The sequence below is a fragment of the Phodopus roborovskii genome, unplaced genomic scaffold (genome assembly GCF_943737965.1).
Source record: "Phodopus roborovskii unplaced genomic scaffold, PHOROB, whole genome shotgun sequence".
Classification (NCBI taxonomy): Eukaryota; Metazoa; Chordata; class Mammalia; order Rodentia; family Cricetidae; genus Phodopus; species Phodopus roborovskii.
The window spans coordinates 27,690,965-27,718,536 of record NW_026126434.1 but is presented as its reverse complement, the minus strand read 5'-3'; the positions used below and the strand labels follow the sequence as shown (position 1 = coordinate 27,718,536).

Sequence of the window (27,572 nt, the reverse complement as noted above, 5' to 3'; positions counted from 1 at the left end):
GTGCGGCCGCCCTGGAACCTGGATATCGCGCGAGGCAAGCCGCGCGCGGGCGGGCGGGCTATGGCGCAGGCGGGTTGCGGGGCCGGCGCTGGTGGCGGGGCCCGGTGCATGGCGGTCTGTCGGCGGAGTCGCCCTCGGGGGCTGTCAGGTTGGTGGCCGCGGGAAGAGTGGGTCCACCGTGCCCCGAGGCGGGAGGCCGGGCGGACGCGGGGCCCTGGGAAGGTCCGGAGCCCGTCGTGCCCACCCTCCTCGGGCTCTTGTCGGGCGGCCGGGCCTCCCTGGACGGCGGCCTGGCCCCACCCCCACCCAGGGTCCCTGCCCCTCTATTCCGCCCTGAGACTCCTCCCCCAGGACTCCCAAACCCCACCCCATGACCGCACCCGCCTCCACCTCTTTGACCCCGTACACCCACTCACAGCAGATCTTACCAGGTGACCCCTGATTCATTGACTGCTAACCCCAGCTCTGCTTCTGGACCCACCAACCTCAGTTCTGATACAGTGATCACACAACTCCAAGATCCCCGCAGACACTAGTGACCCCTAAACCACCCTCTTTGGACACCCTTCAACCCTCTCCTGGCTACTGCAAACCAGATTCCGGTAGCTTCCCACCCACTCATCCACACAACTCTCTGGATCTTGTAACACCATGATCATCCTCATCCTATTGGCACCCCTTAGACCCCCAGTCTCCAGCGACAGTCAGCACGTAACTTAAGCCCCACCACCACCACCACAGCGAGGTGCTGAAGTGTGGAGATGGAAGTCTCAATGTAGGCATCAGAGAATTCTGGATTGAATGTACTGTTTCAAGTTCAGGTTCAATCGTGTTGGGCTTTGGGAACCTGGGAGAGGCCCTTTCTCTATGCTGGACTTCAGTTTCTGATTGATACTGTGATAAGATTGAGTGTGATGATCCCAAATGTTTCTTCTAATTAAAGTTCCGAAATTCGTAGTCAAGACAAAAATAGAGAACTTTTTTGTACTCTGCCCCACAAGTGTCCCAGGGTCCACATGCTTCATTGAATCATTTTTCTTCATTCCCATGACCCTATACTTAATTGTATACACTCACCTACCTCCCTTGACTGGGCTCTGTCAGTTGGTGGAAACAGTGTAGCAGAGAGCCACACTTGGGGATGGTGACATCCACATCATAAACTTGACTCTTCAGCTGTGGAATTTTTGACACACCAGTTACAGCCTTTCTGACCTCCCTAGTGACAAGGGAGGATGATAAGATGCCTGAGGCAACACATGCAGGGTATTAGCACCATTGCTGGCCCACAGAAAGCCTTTAAGGTATAGCGGTTGTTTTTAGTGAAGGCCTTAACTGTCCTGGGATTCCACAGACATGAGCACATGGCCCATGTCAGTCACTACTGCTGCCATCTTGGAATCCCTGTCCCAATCTGATCACCTCTCACTTTGACTTCCATAGCTCCTTAATAATGACTGTCCACCCCAGCAACGACTGTATGTCAAGCTTTATTTATATAAAATAACATTCCCTCTCAGAAACCCAGAGTGTTAGTTATATCAGTCACTATTCCCTCCGCAACTCTTCCTGGGAGTTGTTTTAAAAAGCAATCTGGAATTCATACATTTGAACCATCTCAGAAAACCTACTAACTCCATTGTCTCTCATATCCTGACTTCCTGGTTTCCTGAATACTCCTCAGACCCTTGTTCCTTGCTGTCTAGTAATTCTTAAATTTATCAGCTAATGGCCCATAAGGGTTCCTACTGCCCTCTGTCCCAAGACTTAGTGACTTCTCATCCTGTTGATTGATGATTTTTGACCTCTTTCCCCTTAAGAATCCTGCCCCTTCAGTGGGAGGGACATACATATCTTTTGAAAATTCCCATTTGAGGCCCCAGTAACAAAAGTCAGATTAACAAGTGAAAAGCATATGTTTACTTAGTATAACTTCCACAATGGAACTTTCAGTTAAGTAGATGAAGACCTGAAGGTTAATACTAGGCTTGGTGAAGATGGATGGATCAAGAAAAATGTAAGGCCAAGGGAGTGTGGTAAATGGGAGTAGGGTGATGTAACAAGCTCCAAATGTCCAGGCCTGCATCCTTATAAACAAGGATACTTCCTTTCATTGGACATAGGGAAGGCATCTAGCACATGAGGGTCTCATGACCTGCTTCAGAGAAGATAAGAGAGACCTTAGTTCTCATGTCCTTTGGAGTAGCATGTCTTGAACCCACATAATCTTAATAACTGCAATAGTAAGTAAGCACTGTATCACTGAGCCATATTCTCAGCCCCTGTCTGTCCTTTGCTCAAGTTTGGGACCTTGGCACTCCCAGCTCATGCTTGAGGAACCTGTGTCCCTATGCTATTGGAATCCTGTTTTCAGCCTGCACCTTAGCTCCTCCCCTAACTTCTGCCATCCCCAGCTATATCCTGTTCCCAGAAACTTCTAATTAGTTCTTCTAGTGACCCTATAATAGGCCTAGCTTATGTGAAACAGTCACTTTGGCCCAACATATGGAGTCCCACCCTCCATATACCTATACACTTGCTCCTTCCAGGATCCCACCTTTTTGCCCACACACCTGCTCACATCCTGCATCTCACCCCTCTCATTTTCACCAAGAACTGTTTCCCAAAAAGGACTTGCCTCTTGTTACTATGTCTTGTCAGCCAGTGTGTACCTAAGCTTCCTCACCTCAGGGTCTTGGTAACAAGTTGATTACATCGGAACTCCCCCTCCCACACAGCCCTGTTCTTGCATTCTCCTGGGCTTTGAATTCTGGGGCTGTAGGAGAGACATCCTGTGCCTCTGGTTTGTGCTGAGAACCTCACTCTTCTCTGGTACCATCTGATGGAGTCAGGTGCTAGAGCCATTAGAGCCCCAGCAGCCCCATCTTCGGGTATGTAGGAGAGAGCCCTTGGAAGTACTTGGTCATTGACTGGCTGTGTCTCCTGGACACACTCTTGTTCCCTGTCTCTTATACATTTGCTTTGCTGGAGATCCTCTGAGGATACAATGTGTTGTTAGCCCTGAATTAGTCCTATTGTTTTCCAAGCCCTTGGCTCCTCTCCCACTGGAAGCTGGATGGTGAATAGCAAATATGACTTTAAAGAACCATGTCCCAAAGTCTATTCTGTGGGTCACCCGATTCCCAGTGTTCTTGCACCCTGCGTTGTGTTCGTCTTTTTAGGTTTCAGGACATTGTCTGCCTTATGTGTGTACGTTTCTCCTCCACCAGCTGCCCTGTGGCTTCCTCGAGAACAGAGGCTGGATCCTTTTATCTGCTGGCATCTGAGTCCCCCCTCATGTTTTTGGAAGGCAGTCTGTCTGTCAGTCAGTCATTGCTTACTGCCCTGAACTCTGAAACTGTCACCTACAAGCAAGTGAAACATTCTGTAGCCACATCCCCCTTCTACAGAGCCCTAAGCATGCCAACAGGTCAGACACTTTGGAACTTAGATGCCTCTATGTTTAGTAATTGTTCTGCTGAGGGAGTGGATAACAGCTGGGCTTTTGGGTTTGTTGGCTTTGGGGTATGTAAGCCTAAAACAAGTTAGTTGAGAAGACACTAGACTCCAGGCAAGATGGCTCAGCAGTTAAAGAGCCTGATGTTATGGATTTGATCCCCAGGACCCATATGGTAGGAGAGAACTGACCTTTCCAAGTTGTCCTTTTGACCTCCACACAGATGCCATGGCATGCTTGTTCGAGCGCAGCCACACAAAATAAACAGTTTTTAAAGGGTGTTAGAATCCAGTGATAACAGAGTCAGGGTGTGCCTCTTACAGACTTGTTTTCAAGAAAACGGCTGTGTGAACTGCTTAGGTAGGAGTGGAGGATAGAAAATCAAGGTCAACTGATGGCTGTTGGAAATTGTTGGGCCTGCGAATGTTTTAATAGTCTGCCTTTCTGTGTGTTGGAAATCTGTGTCAGAACGTGGTGATGGAGGAATATAGTTAGATGAATATGTATGAATTAACCCTGTTCTTCAGGAATCACCTCCAATCATATGCACCTCTACTACTGAACTGGGGCTTACCTAGACTAAGTAGAATATTCAGCCCTAACCCATGTCTGACCTCTTCTGTTTGTGAGTTATCAGAAAGCAAAATTTAAAAATTAGCACTCTGCAGAAGTCTGTGCTGGTGGCCTGGGACCTGCACTATCCTAGCAACAAGAACCAGTTGCCCTGGTGCAGCCCTGCTCCCCAGCTCAGGTGAGGTTTCTGGCAATAAATAGCTGGGCTGGATCTGGGGACAGGTGAGGCATGAGAGGGTTCTTTCCCTCAAGAGCCCAGACTAAACAAGGGTCTTTCCCTCTGATCAATCTGGAGATCCTGAAGGGATGTGTTTATTCCTTCACTCATCCACCCATCCATTCACCCACCCACGCACCCACCCACTCATCCATCCACCCACCCATCCATCCACTAATCCACTATTTTTATGCTGTATGTAAAGCACTCTTTTAGGTCTGGGGACAGAGGGCTGAGTTCACCCATTGAGGAATAATCAAGAGAGACAGACAGTAAAGCAAACAAAGCAATTGGGACCTCTAAGTAAGTAAAGAAGAGAGAGTGGCTAGGGTTCTTGTTATAGACAGAGCAGCAAGGGACTTGTTGCTGGTAAAGATAACATTCGAGCAAAGACCTGAAAGAAGTTAGAGATGAACCTGGCATACACCTGAGGGCAATTTATTTTCATAGCAGTAGACAAGCAAGCTCCAAGGCCCCAAGGCAGAAAAAAAAGCCTTGTATATTCCAGAAGCATGAAGAGCCAGCCTGTATAGCTGTGGTACCAAAATGGCTGCTTTCTGACAAGAGAAAACGAGTAGGAGATGTTGAGGTGGGGAGTGGATCGGGAGCAGATTCTGGGTCTCACAGGCCACCAGCCACTAGGGGAGTCTGGGCAGATAAGTGACACTTATGTTCTGAAGCTCACTCTAGCTGCTTTGTTGAGCATAAACTGTATTGGATCAGAATGGAAGGACAGGCACTGATGGGGTGCTCCCACAGTGGGAACTGATGGGGTGCTCCCACAGTGAGTGCTGGTGGGGTGCTCCCACAGTGGGAACTGATGGGGTGCTCCCACAGTGGGAACTGATGGGGTGCTCCCACAGTGGGAACTGATGGGGTGCTCCCACAGTGGGAACTGATGGGGTGCTCCCACAGTGGGAACTGATGGGGTGCTCCCACAGTGGGAACTGATGGGGTGCTCCCACAGTGGGAACTGATGGGGTGCTCCCACAGTGGGAACTGATGGGGTGCTCCCACAGTGTGCTGATGGGGTGCTCCCACAATGAGTGCTGATGGGGGTGCTCCCACAGTGAGTGCTGATGGGGGTGCTCCCACAGTGAGTGCTGATGGGGTGCTCCCACAGTGAGTGCTGGTGGGGTGCTCCCACAGTGAGTGCTGGTGGGGTGCTCCCACAGTGAGTGCTGGTGGGGTGCTCCCACAGTGGGAGCTGGTGGGGTGCTCCCACAGTAGGAACTGATGGGGTGCTCCCACAGTAGGAACTGATGGGGTGCTCCCACAGTAGGAACTGATGGGGTGCTCCTTCAGTGGTCCAGAAAGGGATAGTATAGGAGTAAGAGAGAAATTGTTGAATTGTGGACTTACTTTCAGAGAGGTACCAGTGGGTGGATGGATTGAATGGGGCAAGTAAAGATGTTGAGAACAACTCCCATTTGTAGTTAGACAACTGAAGGAAGAATTCCTACTCACTGAAGGGAAAGAGTTTGGAAAATTAAATTGAGAAGGGGATATTAGGAATTCACTTTTTTCCCTGTCTGAGACAGGGTCTCATGTAGCCCAGGTTGGGCTCAGACTTATGTTTCAGAGGATGACTTGAGTGTTTTTGTTGTTGTTGTTGTTTGTTTGTTTGTTTGTTTTTTCCAGATAGGGTTTTTCTCTGTGTAGCCCTGGCTGTCCTAGAATTCACTGTGTAGACCAGGCTGGCCTCAAACTCAAGAGATCTATCTGCCTCTGCCTCCAGAGTGCTGGGATTAAAGGTGTGCCACCATACCTAGCTGGAATTCACTCCCTCCCCTAACTCCCCAGACAGTAGAGCTGTTGATAAGCTCAATATGCAAATGTGTGGGGCCATAGTAACCATCTCCTTTCCCAGCCCTAGGCACCAGAAGCATGTAGAAGGAAAAAATAGAGGTCCAGGGGTCTGCCCTGCCACTGTGTAGCTGTGTGACCCCACAGTTCCTTACTTCCCTTCTTTTAAATGACCACCTTAGGCTAGAAAGGACCTATCATCTCAGCTCCTACTGTGGATGTTGATGAGTTAATGGTTCAGAATAAACAAGACTGTGTATGTGGAGTGGGAACACTGTAGAGGCCCCTGAGCTTTGCCTGGACCATGTGTTTGACAGTAAATTTTGTCAGTTCATAAAGTAACAACTGGGGAGCACCTGTCATATGTGAGTGTGATTTTGGGGACAGTGAATTTGCCCTCCTGGAGCATTGCAGATGAGCTACCAGCTAGCTTTAGTGCTAACAGCATGAAGATCTGCAGTAACCATACAAAAAGCTAGATACAGTCCTGTGCATCTATAGCTCCAGCATCTTTCCAGAGACAGACAGATCCTCAGAGCTCTAGCCAATCAGTGAGTTTCAGGTTCCTGAGAACCTGTCTTAAGAAGTAAGGTACAGCCAGGCAATGGTGGTGCACACCTTTAATTCCAGCACTCAGGAGGCAGAGGCAGGCAGATCTCTTGTGAGTTCTAGACTGGCCTGATCTACAGAGTGAGTGTCAGAACAGGCTCCAAATCTACAGAGAAACCCTGTCCTGAAAAAAAAAAAAAAAAGTTATAGAGTGATTGAGGAAGGCAGCCTCTGACCTTCACATTCATTCAGACATGTGCACTCATGCACGTATGCACACACACATACACACACATTTTTTAAAAGTTAAAATATTCCATCAAACATTGACATTTTGTTTTTCATGAGTTTAGGCTGCTTGAATAAATACATATGAGGATGTGTTCTCAGTTCACTTGGATAAATAACAAGAAGCATGCTCACTGGAGGCTGTCTCTCACAGTGGGTGCCCCTCCTGCATTCCCAGCCACAGAGGATGAGAGTTCATGCCCATCCACATCCTTGGCCTCCATTTGATGATATCATTATTCTAGGGTTCATCCTTCTCAGAGTCTCAGTGCATTTGATGATGTCAGACTTCTTGGGTTCACCCTACTGTCTCTCTGTGCTGGCTGGTTTTCAGCTTACGTCTTCTCTTTTGAGATGTCTCCTTAAATCCTTTGCCTTCGTTAGTTTATTGAGACAGGTCTCACTCTGTAGACCAGGCTAGTCCTGAACTCCTGGTGATCGGCCTGTATCAGCCTTGTAGGTTTACAGCATGAGCTGCCACACCCAGCTTGGGTCTGTTTTTAATATATTTCATAGATCTTTTGTTAAAATATTCATCAGCTATTCCTTTTCCTCACAAGATCTTTTATCCATCATCTTTTTTTTTCCTCCCTCTCTCTTCTGAAGGTCAGAACTACTCTCTCTTATTAAGGCTTTGCATATTGTTCCACTTTAATGTTTTGATAAAATGGTGTGTTAAGGGAATGTAGGTGCCTTTCCCTCCTAATGCTGGTAGGATATGTCATTTTTCACATAAATGGCCCCTGTCAAGCTAGTGGTGACTGTTGAGAGTAGGTTTTCCCTGCCACCTGGACCCACCATGGCGCCAGCCCCAAATAACACACAGAGACACTGTATTTGATATTATGCTGTTGGCCAGTTACTTGTTTCTTATCGGCTAGCTCTGTCTTAATTATTAACCCCTTTCTATTAATCTAAGTATTTCCACGTGGTCTCATCTTACCGGGGAGTGGGGCTGGCATCTGCTCTCTCCAATTTCTCCATGTTGACTCCTCCTCACTACTTCCTCGACTCTTCCTTGTCTCCTAGTCCCGCCTATCTTGCTTCCCTATTGGCCAACAGTGTTTTATTCATTAACCAGTATGAGAAACATATTTACAGAATGACATCTCCCATCAGGTGACCACAGCTGAATACCTTGATCATCACCTGCTCTGCATTATGTCTGTTTTCATTGTTTTTTAAGGTAGGGTCTTGCTGTATATCCCTGGCTGGCCTGGGATTTGCTGTGTGGTATAGGCCAGCCTTAGACTCGAAGAGATATACCCACTTCTGCTTTCCAAGTACTGGAATTACAGGTTACCATACAAAGGGTGGCTGGTCACCCCATAAAGTTGTGCTGCTATTGTGCCAGTAGATGTACTCCAGGCAGGTGGTACTGTTGCTCCCAGGATTCATAGCTGAGATGAGACTGGTACTTTTCTCCTCTGGTAGTGTGTGGAGCACCTTGCAGTACCATGAATGATGGTCAGTAGTGGGGGAGGCTTCCAAGTGAGCCCCAGCTCAGTGTCTCTGTGTTTGTGGAAAAAAAAAGAAAAATTAGACAAAAAAGGCATGCTCTGCCATCCCTAGTCCATACCTCTGCCAGTTTGCTTGTTGGAACAAAATTTCCACTTGGAGTTAGTATAATTTTCCGAAATGCCTTGATTCTAGATTTTCCTGAACCAAAAGTGAGGCTGAGATCCAGCTATGATCATCATGCTGGGTGTTCGTAAGTTGAGGTGTTAAAATCCTATTTAAATGTGTAGCCAATATTTCATTTTAGCTGAAATGGGTTTTGTTCTATAAGAATAGGGGCCTGTATCCCCTACCCTTTAGAACTGGAAATGAATCACTCTGCCTAGTCATTCTGTTTTCTATGACAAGCTTACTTTTCTACGGTTGTAATAACCATGCAAATGTGAGCTGGACTTTTAAAGCCATTGTGCTTTCTGAAAGAGAGTGTACATCAATCTCAACTGAGCCATGCACTAATTTTCTGTTTTCTCCTGTCATTTAGAAAGCTGCAGAATTAGGCTTGGGTCTTGAAGTGCACTGAAGTCCTTTTCTATAACAAATAAAGAATCATTTTGTTAACACAGCTCTCCCATATATGCTTCTGATTTGTTTGCCCCTTGTCCCATCAGCCTTTGTCCCTCCCAGACTAATGTTTGTCATCTGTGAGGAGTTTGGATGTGGACCAGATCAAGATGTGAACCTTTGCAAAGATGAAAAACACAAGTGCACATGTGCTCTTTAGTCTCCTGTGTTTTGCATCCCTTATTTGCCTACTCTGATTTTCTGCATTCAGCCAACAGGTTATAAATTCATTTTAAAAGTGGAGGCATGGAACTTGACTGGATGCTGCTTTGAAAAAGTCGGGAGTACTTGCTTTAGGTCTGGCCTTTTGTTAGCACTCTTGTCCCACTCCCCTTCCCCAGTTGTCTCTCCCCATATCAGTGCAGGTCATTGGCAAGCTGGCGAACTGCATACTTCCTCTGTTCATGTCAGGATTGGAAATGCCCAGTGCAGGCAGGGACTGCCCAGACAGCCTCTGTGGTCATGAGGGAGTTTAGTGCCAGCACAAAAGGATTCAGAATACACCATCAATTGAAAAAGGGAAATGGAGGCTGTGGTTTACAGGTTAAAGGCAGATAGATGGCTACCAGTCAAGACTTAGACTTGATGTGCCAAGACTCAGTGCACAGACCTGTAGTTCTTGCTAATAAGAAGGCAGAAGGATCACAAGTTCAAGACCATCCTGGACAACATAGTTAGATCATGTCTTGAGCAAAAGGATGAAAGAAAAGGAGAAGGAGAAATGAGGACTCTAGCAGCCCTGAGCATGTATGTGCATGATGCTCTGGGTTTAAGACCCTGGACAAGAGATGGGGAAGGGGAGGAAGAAAAGAGAGGGAGGGAGTGAGAAAGGGGAGGGTAGATTTGGTTTTCTTGGGTCTAAGAAGGGTTGGAAATATGTTCCCAGCTTTTCCTTCTCCTGTGGCAGACTGAGAAACTTGGGGTGAGGTCGTGCCTTGAGTGTTGACCATGCCCAATGCTTCATCAGTAGGAAGTATGGAGACCCATACCTAGACTGGCTAGCCCAGCTCTGTCAGCGACTGGTAGCTTTGGGACCTTGGGCAGATCACTTATCTCTTAGCTTCAGTAGCCCCATCTGCAAGGGATTGTGTGTGCCTCCTCATAAAAGAATGCAGACAAGCATGTTGAACAGTGCTTGGCACATATTAAGGGGTGTATCTGTCATCAATACTGTTAGCCTGAGCAGTGGGAAGGACCAGAGGGCCATCTGGGCCAATGGGTAAGGAAGCAGACAAGGAGATAAATCAAGACTAGAAACCAGTTCTGCAGACAACCACCTGCTTCCTTCATGAGGGAATAAACTAAGGTTGTGTCTTACTTTCTGTTCCACAGCCTTCATTCTGGAGTGCTTGCCATGTGGTAGCACTGTGCTGAGTGTCAGCGCTTATGACCTCATTTAGCTCTAGGAAGCAGCATGCTGTCCCGTATGTGCTATTTGAGGCTCAGTGAGGCTCATCTGCCCAAAGCTACACAGCTGCTAAGAGAGAGTGCCTCGATTAGAATGTAGGCTTCACTGACTGAGAAGACTGTCCTCAAGCCACAACACAGTTTTTTCTTGTAGAGCTCAGTGGAGAGAAGACTTTCTAAATTAAACCACCTGCTGCTGTGGGCACTGCAAGCCCAGCCATGAAAGTTGGAGGCCGTTCTGCCTCTTCAGCTTGTAGTGTTGGTGTATTTAGGCCAAGTCTTACATATGTCCTTTATTCTCACACATTGTGGTTATAGTAAAATGGGTTATAAAAAACCCAAATCTTTCCAATTAAGAGAATGAGTTGAGGGTTGTAAAATAGTCGAAGATAAGCCAGGGCCAGAGATCTGAGCAAGGATGGAGTGGCTTCTAGAGAAGTTGGTTCAAGTGTCAATTCCCAGAGATTACCTTTGATCTCTCCATGCCTCTGAGGTAGCCCTAGACAACCTCTTCAAGAAAATGTATATGCCCATGGCCCACAGAGGATTTTTTTTAGTGACCAGGAGTGTGTCTGCATTTAACAGAAGAGTAGAGAACTTGGGCTCCCATTCCAGATCAGATGGCGTGGGTTCATATCCTCCTCTCTCACTTAGTAGCCATGCAACCTTGAGCAAGTGGTTTGATGTCTTAGGAGTAAATTATGAAACAGAAAAAAAAAAAAATAAGGCCATCGAGATGGCTCTGCATATAAAGGCACTTACCACCAACCTGAGCTCAGTCCCCAGAGCCCAAGTGGTGGAAGGAGAGCTCAGGTTGCTCTCTGGTCTCCACATGTACATTGGTGCACACTCAGAGAAAATAGTGTTTATAAACCAGGGAACATGTCCACATCCTTGCTGTTCCATTAGCCCACAGCAGTGGGTGCTACCGGCAGTTGCTGATGCTTCTCCCTGGAGCATAGAGCATTCAGTAAATGTTTATGGACTCGGTGAGTTGTTCTAGTGAGGATGCTAAACTTGGGACTGAGCGTCACAGCCAACATGTCACATATAGGCTGTAGTTACACCAAGATACCGATCTGCTCAACCCAGCTTGTCACTACTGGCTTCAAGTGACATAGGTTATGTAAGAAATAGACATCTGTGTACATCAGTGTGAAACAGTGTCATCTGGGAGAGTGTGGATAAAGTAGGTAATCTGGGAGAATCTCAACACAATCAAGATGGCTGCATGGCTAAAGTCTCTTGTGACCAAGACTGATGGCCTGAGTTTGATGCCTGGAACTTACATGTTGGAAGACAAGAACCAACTCCTTAAAATTGTCAATAAATGTAAAAAAGCAGAGGCTGAGGGCTCTTGGCAGGTCAAAGTATGGTGGTCTACAGCGGACCATGTTGCATGTTGCTGGGACATAGTCACTCCTGTGCACAGCCTACTGCATGAGGGTCTGCAGCAACTACCTAAGAAGAGCCCTGGGTGGAACACAGGTTATGCTGAGAGTAAGTGGTGAAGGAGGTGAGCCCAAGGCGGTGAGCACCAGGAAGAGGAGGGTCCCAGCTTCTTGGTAAGCTGTTGGGCCTTAATCAGGGAAGCTGCATACTTAGGTTTATAGTTTTTTGTTGGTTTGTTTGTTTGTTTGTTTTTTGGTCATCCTCACAGCCTGTTAGAAACAAATCAGAAGCATCCAAGACTCTATCTGAGGAAGTAGGTAGGAGGTTCTGACCATTGAGAAATGGTACTGGCCTGAGATGGGTCGCTGTACTTTTAGGAGGAGTCAGCAGGAATGACCTGCAACTGGGCGGATGGAGGTGCCATCCTTGGGGGTGGGGACTTTGAATTCTTTTAGGGACATGCTTGTTCCCTGAAGTAGTCAACAGTGCCAGCGGATGGGGGTTGGAGCACAGGAAAGATGCAAGGGGGCTGCCTCCCTACAGCCTTTAACAGGAAGCAAGTTGCAAAGGGTTTAGATCCGTGGACTTTTACCTCATAAGCAACTTGACTGACATGCTTCTGTGCTCACCATTTAAAACCCCGTGTGTGTGTGTGTGTGTGTGTATGTGTGTGTGTGTGTGTGTGTGTGTGTGTGTGTGTGTGTGCTTCATACACTTTCCATAGGAACAACTTAGTTCTCTGAAAATGCCTGTGTGTTCTTGGCCGTCCTCATTAATTGTAGCAGGAGGAAGCTATGAAACTTCTTTTATGTGACATTGTTCATTTTCTCAGATTGGTGACACAGAAAGAAATCTCTGACCTCAGTGGTGGCCAGAAGCCAACTTCATGTCTGAAGGCACAAGTGGCAATTTGCCATGGAAAGCTTGGGGCTGCAGACGGTGACCCTCAGTGATGGGACAACAGCCTATGTCCAGCAAGCTGTCAAAGGTGAGTCACTAGGGACCCAGGAGTCCTGTGCCTTAGCTGCTTCCAGCAGCCTTACTGCCCTGCTCTCCTGCCTGCTGGCCCCCACCCAGTGCAGCCTGTGTGTGAAGGTCTTGTGATGAAAAGAGAAGCCCTTAGAATAGAAACCCGTGGGATGGACATGCCTTCAGACATGACTGTTCCAGTTTATGGGTGCTTCCTAGAGAGAGGCAGTTCACCATACTGATGTAAGAAAGTGTAGGCTGTCTTCCTGAGTCTCTACTGTGGTACAAAATACCCTAGGTTCAGAAGGGGGCACCCAAGTGTGCATCTGACACCAGCGGGTGCGAGAAATAAAAATGTCAGGTTCACAAAGAAATTTTGAGTTGCAGATAAGTAACAGATTCTTTGGTAGTGTAAGTATATCCTCAAATTTGTATGGGGCATGTGTTTATTTATTTATTTTTTTTTTTTTCAAGACAATTTCTCGGTAGCTTTGGAGTCTGTTCTGGAACTTGCTCTATAGTTCACACTGGCTTCGAACTTACAGATCCTCCTGACTTTGCCTTCTGAGTGCTGGGATTAATGGCATGCACCACCACCACTCCAGAGGGGCATATGTTTATAATCATAGGATTAAGTCCTAAAAAGTTCTGCATAGAAAGGACCTGAATTGGGTTCCCAGGACCTATGTTGGACAGCTCACAACTGCCAGTAACTCCAGCTCCAAGGGATCCAACTCCCTCTTGTGGTCACTGAGGTTACCCATATACACATAGCACCCCACCTCCATGCACATATATACCTAAATAAAAGTAAAATTTAAAAAGCTTTAAAAACAGATGAGGTATCCCTTGTGCAAATATGTTCATGGCCAGACCTGTCAGGTTTCAGAGACTTGAGGTTTGGAATGTTTGCATAGACTTGAGCCTGCACGTTCCTAATCTAAAGTCACTAGTGTTTCAAGCATTGCAGGTTTTAGATTTTCAGATGAGGGGTACTCTTGATGAAAGTTTGTCGTTTGTTTGAAATTCAGACTTAGCAGTTGTGAGCTCCACCTGGCGTGATACCTCCTCTGCCAAGGCGAGTGCAGAGCAGGCTGAGTGCTGTTGGATGCAGGGGCCTCTGGGTAGGGGTGCTCCTCCCTCTCCCCACCATTCCCAGACATGCCCCATGCTATCTGGTATTGTTTGGACAGAAACACTGCCTCCTCCTACCTTTTCTAGGCCCTGTGAGTGTCGCAGTCCTTGACCATGTTGCTTCCCTCCATTTCACTGCATGGCTAAGAAATCTCCCTGCCTAGGTTTATAGATGCCTTGTTTATTGTTTCTTTTGTTTTCATTGTTTGCTTGTTGTTGTTTTTGAGACAGGGTTTCTCTGTGTAGCTGGCTGTCCCAGAACTCACTGTAGACCCAGTTGGCCTCAAACTCAGAGAACCCCTGCTTCTGCCTCCTGAGCTCTGGTTTTAAAGGTGTGTGTCACCACATCCAGCCTAAAATTTTGTTTCTTGGTACTGATGTCATAAGTAAGATCTTGAGGAGGTGGCCAGGCTTCTGGGAGGCTGTGTTTGTATTCTTTCTAGGTTTGTTCTCTTTCGAATGTGTTTTCTCTGGAATCCACCCTCTGACTTTGCATTACAAGTACTGCCCCTCTGGTGAAATCTATGAGAGAAAGAATTGAGATGCTGTGTTTCTCCTTAGACCTGTTACTCCCCTTATGTCAGCTTCCCACACAGAAATAGTGGTTGGATGAATAAAAGCATTTGTCAGCCAGGCACATGCCTGTAGTCTCTGCACTTGGAAGACTGAGGCTGCCTGAGCTACAGAGTGGACCCTGTCTCAAAAGAACAGAGCAACTGGGCCCTGGACGGGTGGCTCAGGGGTTAAGAGCACCGGCTGCTCTTCAGAGGACCTTAGTTCAATTCCCAGAACCCACGTCGTGGCTCACAACCATCTATAATGAGATCTGGTACCCTTTTCTGGGCTGTAGGCACACATACAGACCATATATACATAATAAATAAGTAAATCTTAAAAACAAAACAACAAAGAAGTGTGCTATCTGGCTCAGAAAGCCACTCCTCTTAAATCTCACCCTCTCAGATCTTTGCTTCCTCCACCTTACACAACTCACATGCACATACACACACACACACACACACACACACACACACACACTCACACACACGTGATTCAAAATTTTTAAAAATTCCCTCCATCAGAGCTTGATGGTGGTGACACACAAAAGGCAGAAGCAGGTGGAGCTCTGTGAGTACCAGGCCAGCCTGGTCTACAGAGTGAGTTCCAGTACAGGCTCTAAAGCTACAGAGAAACCCTGCCTCAAAAAATAAATAAATAAATAAATAAATAAATAAATAAATAAATAAATAAAATAAAAAAAAAACAAAAACAAGAAAATTTCCTCCATCAAAATAATTAGACTTTTACTTTTAAATTAGGCCTTTCTCACAGTCTTAGGACATGGACAGTATTCTTTGCCAGAATGTACCATGGAATGGCCCTCCTCCTGTCCATTTCCCACTCGAGTCTCTGCTCCCCTCTGAAACCATGGGAGCTTGGTCTTCACTGCCCTCTCCCTCTTGGCACCCTGGACTTCTGAGATCCCACAGGAATTGCTAGTTAAGTTTTGCTATAGCAGCCTAAACATTTTCTTGATTGCCTCTCCAAACTTTTCCAAAGTCCTCCCACGGAACGTTCCAGAAATCCACAGTGTGGGCACAGTCAGCACCCCACTTCTCTGTTCCCAGTTTTCAATGTGAGTTCTTTTACTCTGCTGTGAAGACAACTTTTCATAAATGCACACACGAAGAAGAAAACTTATTCTGGCTCATGGTTTGAAGGTGTTCAGTCTGTGGTCATTTGACCTCCTGCTTGGGCAAACATCATGGCAAACAGAAGCCTGTCGGTGGTGAGAGAGAGTTATTCACCTCATGGCAGAGAGGAAGCATTAAGTGAGGCAGAAGAGGGCCAAGGGAAAACACACACACACACACACACACACACACACACACACACACACACACACACCACCTGACCCCCAAGGACCTACATCTTCTAGCCAGGCCCACCTCCTGTAGATTCCAGAACTTTCCAGAATAGGAGGGCGTTTGCTATTCAAGGTTGTGCACAACTACATAATTGCTGTGTCACAACTGTGCTGTGCATAATCCACCATTTATAACAGAACCCAAGAAGTCTTCCTCTAGGAGCAAGTGTGGGGTTCCCCTGGTGGGGAGCTGTCAGCAGATGAAGGGGTCAGAAGAAGCCCACTGGTGTGTCTCCTCTGGCATGTGCACATGCACACATGGGCACTCACACACACAAACAGGATCACACACACTCAAGTGCACAGACACACATGCACACTCACACACACTTTTGTTTATTTTTGAAGAAAGAAAGGCTCTAATCTAGTCCTGGCTGGCTTCAAAATTGCAGTCTATAGCTTCGGCGGGCCTCGAGCTCCTGGTCCTCCTCCCACCACTTCCCAGGTGCTGGGACTGTAGGTGTGAGCCACCACATGTGCCTCTCAGACTGCATAGTAGACTCACTAGAGTGAACACTGAGGCATAAGCTGACGGTAACCCTGGCATGTTCCGAGTGAACTCACTCAGTCTTCCTGGTCACTGTGTAAAGGAGAGAGAGAGATGACCTGACAACCAGGATCACACAGTGAGCCAGTGAGAACCTAGAATTTACACTCGGGAGCTTGGTCCTGCCTCCAGAGCCCACACCAAAGCCTGCCTTGTTGGAGGCCCCAGGTTTTGGCACACTGTTACATTCTTTGCTCTCCACATAGCTCAATCTCAGCATCTCTGTATTAGATTAGAGGTCCCCATCCTCACAGGCGTGCCTGGAACAATAAAGGAGATTGCTTCTGGGTGAATGACCAGAAGGGGGCACATGAGGTTACCTCATGTGGGATGCCTTTTCCCTCAGTGCCTCCAGACTGAGGCTTAGAAAGTGGGGAAAGAGGGAACATGGCGAACTTTACCCATGCCTGGGCCACAGGCAAGGACTTGGAGACCCCAGTAGGCATCTTCCAAAGCAGGCAAGCACGTGGTGGACCTGTGCCAGGCCGGCCTACCACTCTGTCCACCTCCCCAGGAGAGAAGTTGCTTGAAGGGCAAGTGATCCAACTGGAGGACGGAACCACTGCGTACATTCACCAAGTGATGATACAGAAAGGTGAGGTGCCCCAGCTTATCCCTGTGTGGAGGGAGGCATGGCACCCTCCATGGCCACAAGCTTCAGAGGATGACTGGTGTTGCTCTCTTTACAGAGTCTTTCTCCTTCGAGGATGGCCAGCCTGTGCAGTTGGAGGATGGCAGCATGGCCTACATACACCACACACCCAAAGGTGGGCCCATGGTCATCATGAATCATGGCTGGTGGGGAACCAGCAGACTGGCAGGGTCTGGGGGAGTCAGCACAAGCGCTGTCTTCCCTGAGACACAACCATGCTTACCCCAGAGCAGCCTGGGGCAGACCACAGAAGCAGCTGCCATAAGACAGCAGCCAGTCTTAAACATCAGCATGGGCCTTGGTGCTGGCATTGGCACCAGACCTGCCACTAAGACTTAGACCTTTGCATTGGACCTGAGGGCATTATCACAAGCCAGGAAAAAAAAAAACTTACCCATCTTTAACAGTGACTGGAGCTCCTCAACAGGTGTAGTGGCTCATACCTACAGTCCCATCACTTGGGAAGCTGAGCCAGGACCTCAAGGGCAGCCTGTGCTACTTAGTGTGTTCTGGGGTAGCCAGGGCTATGGAATGAGACTATCTCAAAGACCCAAAAGAAAATAGTTTCTAACGTACAAAAGGATCATCATTTAGTGTGGGAATGGCTTCGTGGAAGCACTCACTAGGGTCGTGCTCTTGCTGGAGCACACAGGGCAGAACAAACTCAGACACAGACTGCCTGTTGTGGATGGGCTGACTGCACAAGACTGCACACAGTGATAGAGCAGGGAGAGCCCCTCTGGGCAAGGGTGGACAGACTCCCATAGACCCATCAGGTCCACACTGCTTCAGCTTCTTCCCTTTCTGACCCTTCTACACAAGAAGTTTTACAGAGCCCTACATATATAGTTATGTAAATGGGTATACAAATAAATAGTCACCAATAATGAATCATAAAGAAATATACTTCTTGGGCTAGGGAGAAGACTCAGCAGTTAGGAGCAACCTGCACTTACTGAGGACCCAGGCCTGGTTGCCAGCACCCACAGTCAGGCAGCAGGCCTGTGGCTCCCATTCCAGAGGATGACGTGCTGTGCATCCTCCTCAGGCCTCTGCACACACCGAACAGTTGTTGGCATACATCTAGATTCACTGTTCCTGAAGACAGATGTAGGTTTGTACACAGATCTCGTGGCCAGATGTTTGTACCTTAGGCTGGTGACGGTGAGGGGTCATCTTCAGCATTTCAGACTGGATCAGTAGTTTCGATTTATAATCATCATAGCTAAGTGCACGTCACATCATTTAGTGCAAAATAGCAGCAGTATGTTTGGAACCATCTCAAAAGATTAGGAAATTCTGTCCTAATCCCAAACCAAAACCCACTTAATCTTTTTTTTTTTTTTTTTTTTTTTTTTCTATTTTCTTTTTTGAGACAAGGTTTCTCTGTGTAGCCCTGGCTGTCCTGGAACTCACTCTGTAGAACAGGCTGACCTCAAACTCACAGAGATCCACCTTCTTCTGCCTCCCAAATGCTGGGATTAAAGGCCCATGCCACCATTGACCAGTTTCACTTAACAATTTTTATGAAATTCAATTCAACAATTCAAACTTCAATTTTTAAAATCAAGCCTATAACACAATATAATCCAAAAGTAGACTGATTTGCTACTTGTTGAGCAATGACAATAGAAAAATGTTATTTTTATTTTCTCTAATTAAACAATTATGTTTCTTTAAGAGGAGGACACTTTGTTGTGAAAGGTTAAAACTGCAAATTATAACATAATCTCGAATCCAAGCTGATGTGTTTCATGCAGGGTTGATTTGTGTTGTGTGGCTTGACAGCATGCAGAATACAAAGTGCATGTTTTGTGTTGAGAACTGAGGTTGTAGTGAGGTCATATGATGCAACACTAGCAAGCACTCCCAGAAACACCACACATTGTTTTGAATCAGTTTTTAGCCATTACACATTCAGAAACATTCAGCGATGCCCAGTTTTTCACAACTCCAGTGTTCAGTTATGTAGAGCCATCTAGGGTCACTATCCACAGAGTAAGAAGCTGGGAGCTAGGGGAAGAGGAATGGCAGGGTAGGCTCAGCACTCTGGACAGGACCAACCAACCTATGCAGAACTGGAGCTGGGAGGGACCTTAGAAGACAAGGAAGGCACAAGGAAGGCTAGGAGATGGGTCAAAGGGGTGAGGGTCAAGGTCAGAGTACTTGGGGCTCATCAGAATGGAGATTTATAGGTTTTTATCCTAAGACCAAATGAACTAGGGTGTGGGGTATGATTAGCGCCTGGGCAGGAAGCCCTTAGGGGATATCTGTGTCAAGATGATAATGGACCAGGCCCTCAAGGAGCTGGTGAGTCACAGTCATTGTACTCTGAGAAGCCTTGTCCTTATGAGAGGCAGCAAGAGAAAAATCACCACAGTAAAGCCTGAAGAGACTCCACACTGAACGCCCCCCCCCATTGGTGTACTCGCCATTCATAATTTAAAGTCGGGGTCTCAGCTGGGTCTCCCTCTGTGTGGCATCAGGACTAACTTCGTGTGCCCTGTAGAGGGCTATGACCCCAGCGCCCTGGAAGCTGTCCAGCTGGAAGACGGCTCCACTGCCTATATTCATCACCCTGTGTCTGAGTCATCGGACAACACCATCCTAGCTGTGCAAACAGAGGTGGGCTTGGAGGACCTGGCAGCAGAGGATGAAGAGGGCTTCAGTGCAGACACAGTGGTGGCCCTGGAGCAATATGCAAGCAAGGTGAGCATGCAGAGCCTGGCACTGCCATTGCTCAGGAGAGAGAGAGCAGAGCCTCCCTCACCTGCTCATCACCTGTTGGCACTGCCAAAACCTTACTTGTGTGACCAAGTGTAGTAGTCCGTGCCTGGAATCCCAGCTCTTGGCCTGGGAGTTTGAAGCCAGCCTGGACCACATAAGATCCCATCAAACGAAAACGAATCATAGAACTTCACCTCTGAAGAACAGCAGCAGGCCTTGCTGGGCATAGCCAAAGCTACTCCTGCCTGAGTCCTCTACCCCAGCTCCTGCTACCCTTTTATGAGTCCTTTTGACCCGCTGGGGCCATGACAGACAGCTGTGTGCACTTACCGCTGTTTATGTTGCCTAAGGAGGAACAGTAGCTTTCATGTGGCAGGAAGTCAGGCCCAGCCTACCCAAGCTACTGTGATAATCCTCTGCCCTTTGGGAAGGCTCTACCTGTGTCTTTTTTATTAGTTTTCCCATGCAATGAAGTAGGCTGCTGGTATAACTTTTGTGAGACTTACTTAGGAAAGTTCACCCAGTAGGCAGTGAGGAGGTCATGTGCACCAGGGCAACTGGGATTCTTAGAACATGAGGCCTAAAGAGAAGGCTCTGGTTCTCCCTGAGTCTCTGCTAGACCTGTTGTCCTATCTGCCAAGGACAGGAACAGAAACCTGTGGATCACGGGTGTGTTTCCACCCTGGGCCAACCACAGAGCCTGGGTGGATGGGCAGTTTCCCAGAGTTTCCCAACTACAGGCTGGGACAGATGGTTTGATAAGCTGTAGGAGAAAAGAAATTTTCATACCTCTTCAAAAGGAAGCACAAAACTACCACAGGCCACTCGGGCTACACCTCCTTTCAGCCTCTATACCAAATGTGAGACAGAAAGAGAACTGGGTTTTCCTTACATCAACACTGTGAGGTCAGCACCAGCTCTGCCACTGCCTAATCCAGCCTCCGGTGAGCCACCCACCTCCCAGACCTGAGCTGAGTGAGTAAACTGAGTGGGATCAGGTGATCTCAGAAGTCACTTTCAGCAGCTCTGATGACTTGGACCCCTCCTCCGCTGTACCCACTGTGCCCACTGTGCGTGCTCTTCAGTAGGGTTTCCCACTGGGAAGAAGAGGACTTGCTTCTGAGCCCCAGCCTCCTAGGTGTGTTTGGTCAGCAGGCCTTTCCAACTCAGCCTAGTTCAAATGTGGCCATCCCAGCCACCCTGCTTCCTGCCTTCCCAGCGATCCAGGAGATCCTCCTAGATGCCCTGTAACATTCAGGAGATCCTCCTAGATGCCCTGTAACATTCAGAAGATCCTCCTACATGTCCTGTAACATTTAGCCCTACCTCAACCCATCAGGGCTGCACCATGACTGCATGCCACCCCTGTTTCTCATGTAGCATGCCAGCTTGTCTGTCCCTGTCTGTCTCAATGTGTTTCTCTGCCTCAGAAACATTCTCATGCACACACACACACACACACACACACACACACACACACACACACACACCTATATACATGCTTATCCATATGTATTTAAATGTTCAAAATAGCAGTTCCAGTTCTAAGCACACTGCTTAGGGGACTGGTGTGCCTTCTTGTTTCAGCCCTTACCTTCTCAAGTGCAGCCTGTGACCACACGGAACCATGCCATGCTGCAGGGTTTGAATGATAATGTTTGAACACTTGGTTCCCAGTTGGTGGTGCTATTTGGGCCATCTGGAAGGTGCAGTAGGAAGTGTGCTACTAGGTATGGACTTAGAGATTTAAATCCTCACGTCACTTCCTGTTCAGTCTGTCTGGGCTTGTGTTGGAAGATGTGAGCACTCGCTTTCCTGCCCCTGACCCAGCAAGTCTCAGTTCTGTTCATTGGTCTTACCAGCTGGGCCTCGTATCTTCCCTTCTCACCCTCTCAAAGAGTATGTATGGGGACATCAAGATTTTTTTCCTTAGGTTCTGCATGATAATTCGGCTCACCATAATGGTAAAGGGCAGCAGGTGGGAGACAGAGCTTTCCGTTGTGGCTATAAGGGTTGTGGACGTCTCTATACCACCGCCCATCACTTAAAGGTAAGGGCTGATAGACAGCTTTCAGCTTGGTCTTCTCCCCTGGAATGCTGTAATTCTACCCTGGCACTGCCCTGGCCCCATCCTCATGTGACCTGCTGGAGGGAAGAGGCCATCCATAGAAGTGTGTGCAGAGGAAGCTGGGACACAGGGAGGGAGGGAAGAAAGCCAAAAAGCTGAGCCCATCCCCTATCACATGGGTTTATGGGTTTGCTTTTCCTCACAGGTACATGAACGAGCTCACACGGGTGACCGTCCATACAGGTGTGACTTCCCCAGCTGTGGAAAGGCCTTTGCCACAGGTAACGTACCTGAATGGAGAGACAAGCTCTGCTTGCAGGGGTTCTAGATCCACTTGGGGACCTCCTCGAAGGTGTCCAAGCTCAGACAGCTGTCCCAGAGATACTACTGAGGTGTGTGCTCTCAGAAGAACCTGCTCCCAGTGACTGGCTGTGGGGGCTGGGCCTGCAGGAGAGGCTGGCCAGCCCTTGTATCAGCACTGGCAGCACTAACTGTGGGCTACTGAGGGCTGTGACCTCTCTCTGGCTTTGTTTCTTCTGTGAAACAAGGACCCTCAGATCCTGCCTCTCCAGGCTTCCCCTGCGTTTCATGTTCTGGAGTGTGTTATCCAGCCTTGGGAAGTGTCACAGGGTACAGTAGCTTTTCCTGGGCAGGATGGGACAGAGGCTGGCCTGGGCTTCTGGAGCCTCTCAGAAGACCACTTTAGATAGAGAGCCTCTAGATAAGGCAGGCATTCAGGGATGAGGGTCTGCTGGCCGCTGTTCTTACATCCTACCTCACACGGATAGGCTATGGGCTAAAGAGTCATGTTCGTACTCACACGGGTGAGAAACCATACAAGTGCCCAGAGGAGCTGTGCAGCAAAGCCTTCAAGACATCAGGAGACCTGCAGAAGCACGTCCGGACCCACACAGGTAGGCTGGGCCCTGACATCCCATCCACAGCAGCCAGGTCCTCACTGTTTTAGACTCAGTCCCAGAGCCTGGGGACATCCCTCTTGCCCTGGTCCTCCTGGTCCATTGCTTTAATCCTATCTGCACAGGTGAACGCCCGTTCCGTTGCCCTTTTGAAGGCTGTGGCCGCTCCTTCACCACATCGAATATCCGCAAGGTACATGTGCGCACCCACACAGGCGAGCGGCCCTACACCTGCCCCGAGCCCCACTGTGGCCGTGGCTTCACCAGCGCCACCAACTACAAGAATCACGTGCGCATCCATACAGGTGGGCCAGCTGGCGTGTGAGGACCACCCTGTCCCAGGCCCCATCTCCCTCTTCTGTAGGCTTCTGATTTGGGACACCTCTCAGCTCCAGCCCTTCTCTGCCAGCCACTCGGGGCTGGGTTATGGTGGGTCCCCCAAATGACTGTCAGCTCCCGTCAGCAGTCGTGAGCAGTTCCCCCATTGGTAGTGGGTCTAGTCTGACAGGTCTTGCCTCCTCCCTCTGTGGACTTGGACAGCTCCTAGCCACTTTTCCACCCCTCTCTGAAATTCCCCCATCCACTGAGTTCTTGAAGGAGGCCATGATCAGAAGTGGTCTGGAAGACTCAGAGTGAAATGTCACCCTCATCCCCTCCAAGCATCTGCTGTGCATATGACTCTTGTCCTTACCCTTCCAGTGTCACACCTCTGTCCAGCTTTTCATCGTTTCTCAACAGTATGCCCCGTTTCTCCCATCCTACCTGGCACTCCATTCTTGACCCACTATCACTCCTCCTCTGTTCACAACCCTCAACTCCCCACCCAACAGTACAGTGCCCCCACCTCACTCCCCTTCTCTAAGCTCGACCTTGCTCACTCCACCTTGTTTCTGGGTGTAGGAGTCCCGCTCCTATGCCCTCCTATCTCCCCAGCTCCTGCCACTCAGTCTTAGTTCTCAGCCCCTGGCCTTTCTCGAGGCTTTCCCTTCACCAGCCCTGTCCCCCAACCCTGTCCCCTTAGCTTTTCCCTTGCCAGCCCCAGTTCCCGCCCGCCCCCTCACAGCCCAGTGTCCCCAGGGGAGAAGCCATACGTTTGCACGGTGCCAGGCTGTGGAAAGCGCTTCACTGAGTATTCGAGCCTGTACAAGCACCACGTGGTGCACACACACTGCAAGCCCTATACGTGCAGTAGCTGCGGCAAGACCTACCGGCAGACCTCCACCCTGGCCATGCACAAGCGCAGTGCACATGGGGAGCTGGAGGCCACGGAGGAGAGTGAGCAAGCCCTGTATGAGCAGCAGCAGCTGGAGGGTGAGAGAGCAGAAAGTGGGGAGGTATGGCCCACAGGGCCCCTGCTGGCATTTGGCAGCAGGTGACAGCCTAGGCCCTCCTCTCCTAGCTGCCTCTGCTGCTGAGGAAAGCCCGCCAACCAAACAAGCCCACATTGCTTACCTTTCGGAGGTGAAGGAAGAGAGCAATGACAACCCAACCCAAGTAGCCATGGTGACTGAGGAAGATGGGGCCCCCCAGGTGGCTCTGATCACTCAGGATGGTGCCCAGCAGGTAGAGAACCCTGGGGATTGGTGGAGAAGTTTCACAATGGCTCCTCCAGTCTGGGGACTCTGGGGAGCCCAGAAGTTCTCAGCCTCACCTCTGCCCAAGCTCCTATTTTGCCTTTATGGACTTCGGAGAGCTAAGGCTGAGGGACCAGAGTGTCACCTGCTCCTCCCAGTCTTGTTTCCTTCTCTGAGATGGATGCCCCTCATGTGGGTAACATGCATGTCCTCCAGAGGGTCCTGCCAGTGCATGGGTCTAGCAGGGTTGCTGGCTGCACAGTGTCCTGCAGAGTGAGCAGGACGATGGGTTAGGTGGAGGCCCTGGTCCGCATGCAGCAGACAGAGGCAAAGAAGTGAGAATTAGAAGTGTAAGTGGATGTCCCTAGTGTTCCCTCTGCAACCGTGGCCCTCACCCCTGTGACCTGGAGCTCACTTAGCTTACTGAGCCATGCTGCCTAGGACAGCACGTGGACCTCCTCCTGTGAGTGTGTATGTTCAGACTGCCCTCCTCTGATGCTGTGTTCATCTCCCTCCTGTCGGCAGGTCAGCCTGTCCCCGGAAGACCTGCAGGCCCTAGGGAGTGCCATCAGCATGGTGACACAGCACGGCAGCACCACCCTCGCCATCCCCAGTAATCATGATGAACTGGCCACATCTGGCACACACACGGTCACCATGGTCAGCGCCGATGGCACGCAGACTCAGCCCGTATGATCAGGCAGTTTGATTGTTCTCGCTGCCCCTTCCCATGGGGGGCATTGAACCTGCAGTCCAAACCAGTCAAGACATTTCTGAGAGAAAGATTCCATAAAAGGTCTCGATGCCAGGCCTAGTGGTGTAGACCTGTAATTGTAGCCACCTGGGAGGCTAAGGCAGCATAATCACAAGTGTAATGTCAATGGTCAATCTGGACAATTTAGTGAGGCCATAAAAAAAGGTGTGGGGATAGCTCAGTAGTAGAGTTCCTGTCAGGCATATGTGAAGTCCTAGGTTCAGTTCCCAGTACCAAATAAATAAATAAATAAATAAATAAATAAAATTAAAACCTCCCCTCAAAGGCCAGGTGTGGTGATTCACACCTTTAATACTAGCACTACTCAGGAGGCAAAGGCAGGTAGATCTCTGAGTTTGAGGCCAGCCTAATCTATATAGCAATTTCCAGGACAGCCAGGACCACACCCACCCACCCACCCCCACACACACACAGAGAAACAGAGACCCTGTCTCCAAAAAAAAAAAAAAAAGTGCCCTCAGCAACCTTTATCTTTAAAACAGACATCTCCAGACAGTGTGTAAGACAGGACAGGCATGGTGGCCTATAGCTGTGATCCCAGCTACTCTTACTTGGGGCTAAGACAGCTCAGGGTCAGCCTGGACAGCTTAGTGAGACCCTGTCTTAGACAATGCAAAAACATAAAAGGACTAGGGATGTACCTTGTTGATGAGGTTGTCTCCAATACCATCACTACCACATTGCCAACTTCCAAGAAAATCCTGCAAATTGAAGGGAATGTAACCCAGTTAATTCTGAGCCCCAAGCTACTTAATCTGACCCATAATGGCTTTCTCCATTGGGAATATTTTTACTTGCATGGGGAGGGATAAGTGCTTCAGGTAGGTAGAAGGTCTTTCTGCTTCTGTCTTTTCAGGTCACAATCATTACCTCTGGGGCCTTGGTAACTGAGGACTCAAGTGTGGCATCTCTTCATCATCAACAGGTGGCACTCTTAGCCACAGCCAACGGAACACACATTGCAGTGCAGGTGGGTAGAAGAATGGAGGAAGGGGATTCCTGACCACAGAGGGCAGTGAAACGAGGGGTGGGGGGTGGAGGAGAGCCACATTCTGATTCCTCTCTGCCTACATCCACACATCTGAGTGAGGGAGAGTGGGGACATCCTTGACTTGGGGGCTACTGAGGCAGAGAACTGTAGTTCAAGCCCTTATCTTCTTGAGTCTCTCTTTACCCCGGAGATAAGAGTCTGGAGTACATTCTTTCCGAGGACCTTTCTAGCCAGTTACTCTTTTTTGTTTGGTTGTTTGGTTTGGTTTTTAGAGACAGGTTTTCTCTGTGTAGCTTTGGCTGTCCTGGAACTCAACTCTGTAGACCAGCCTGTCATCAAACTCAGAGTGCTTGCCTCTGCCTCCTAAGTACTAGGATTAAAAGTGTGCGCCACCCCTGCCTGGCTGGCTACTCTTCAGTGAGCTGTCTGATGTCTCTGACCTTGAGGCAGCCTGTGGTGTATCCAGGCCGTGCCTAACAGGACTCTTTATTGGGGAGTTTCCTATATTGGAGCAGGTGGACCATACATGCCTGTCTGTGTTGGGGTCTGGAAGGGAGGGTCTCACACTCCTTCCTGCTGTACCTTTTCACAGCTGGAGGAGCAGCACACCCTGGAGGAGGCCATAAGCGTAGCCACTGCTGCCATGCAGCAAGGTGCTGTGACCCTGGAAACCACAGTATCAGAGAGCGGCTGCTGAGCCCAAGAGGATTGGCTTCCACACAATGCTGGAGAAGGCGCCATGTGCACAGGCAGCCTTGCCTCTGAGGACCCTGGCTGTGGCTGACCCCTATAGGAGGACCACATAGGCCTCTGGGGTGAGAAGGCAGCAGGAAAATGGCCTCTAATGGAAAGGGCTGTGGGCCACGCCCAAGATGAGAGTCAGGGAGCAGACAGTGGGGGCTGAGGACAACCAGCATGATCACCAGGCTGCCCTGGACACCTGCTTTCCTCCCTTGGGGGAATATATTCACTTCTGTCCACTCCCTTTCTCAGAGAGATGGGGATGAGGTGGACAAGGCCTGGCCTCCACACTGACTGGTCTACTATCAGGGAAAGGTAGACCGCTCTTCAGCTCAGCGCCTCCCAGCAATAACCACCTCCAAAGGGTAGGGTGGCCAAGATGCCACCACAGTCAGAATCAGTTCCTCAGGGGCCTGTGGCTGGGGTAGGTTCCCAGGTCACAACTCCCCAGCTACTCCTCACTCTGTCTGTGGCAGAGAGACGAGAGTGGCCTGCACCGAGACTGCTGGGGATTGGGTTCAATTTGTTTTGTGGTTTGGTTTTTTAATTCTATTTTGATAATTATTTTTTTTCCTGCTCTGGGTGGTGGCGACAAATGGGTGAATGAGTATTTAATAAAAGTTGCAAGTTTCCACCTGGGTTCCTTCTTCATTTCAGGGCTGGGCTCTGGTGACAGGGCTCTCAAACAACTCTGTGGATCCCTCTCCATGGGTCCAGGCAGGAGGAGCTACCCCTGGGCTTCTGCTATACCTGTGCCAAATAGGACTAGAGTGGCTGTGGTT

At 48.9% G+C, this 27,572-nt stretch overlaps 1 protein-coding gene across 2 annotated transcripts; it reads left to right on the top strand.

Annotated features, from left to right (window-relative positions):
• On the top strand, window positions 1-27,422 carry Znf76 (zinc finger protein 76). 2 transcript variants are annotated; one of them, XM_051187136.1, is made up of 14 exons: window positions 1-148; window positions 12,601-12,756; window positions 16,860-16,940; window positions 17,035-17,112; window positions 19,507-19,706; window positions 21,658-21,774; window positions 21,998-22,073; window positions 22,581-22,706; window positions 22,835-23,014; window positions 23,787-24,020; window positions 24,109-24,272; window positions 24,809-24,973; window positions 25,915-26,028; window positions 26,642-27,422. In XM_051187136.1, exons 2-14 carry the CDS (start codon window positions 12,684-12,686, stop codon window positions 26,744-26,746), a joined length of 1,713 nt encoding a protein of 570 aa, XP_051043093.1. In that variant the 5' UTR covers window positions 1-148; window positions 12,601-12,683; the 3' UTR covers window positions 26,747-27,422. The 2 variants fall into 2 exon arrangements, with proteins under 2 accessions (XP_051043093.1, XP_051043094.1); XM_051187137.1 differs by lacking the exon at window positions 23,787-24,020.
• The last annotated feature ends 150 nt before the right edge of the window (window positions 27,423-27,572 follow it).

Bases quoted from the DNA above. Each gene is read 5' to 3' on its own strand.
- Znf76 (XM_051187136.1), top strand. From the start codon at position 12,684: ATGGAAAGCTTGGGGCTGCAGACGGTGACCCTCAGTGATGGGACAACA. The intron at 17,113-19,506 runs GTGGGCCCATGG...TGTGCCCTGTAG, and splicing joins CATACACCACACACCCAAAG to AGGGCTATGACCCCAGCGCC. The intron at 24,974-25,914 runs GTATGATCAGGC...CTGTCTTTTCAG, and splicing joins ATGGCACGCAGACTCAGCCC to GTCACAATCATTACCTCTGG.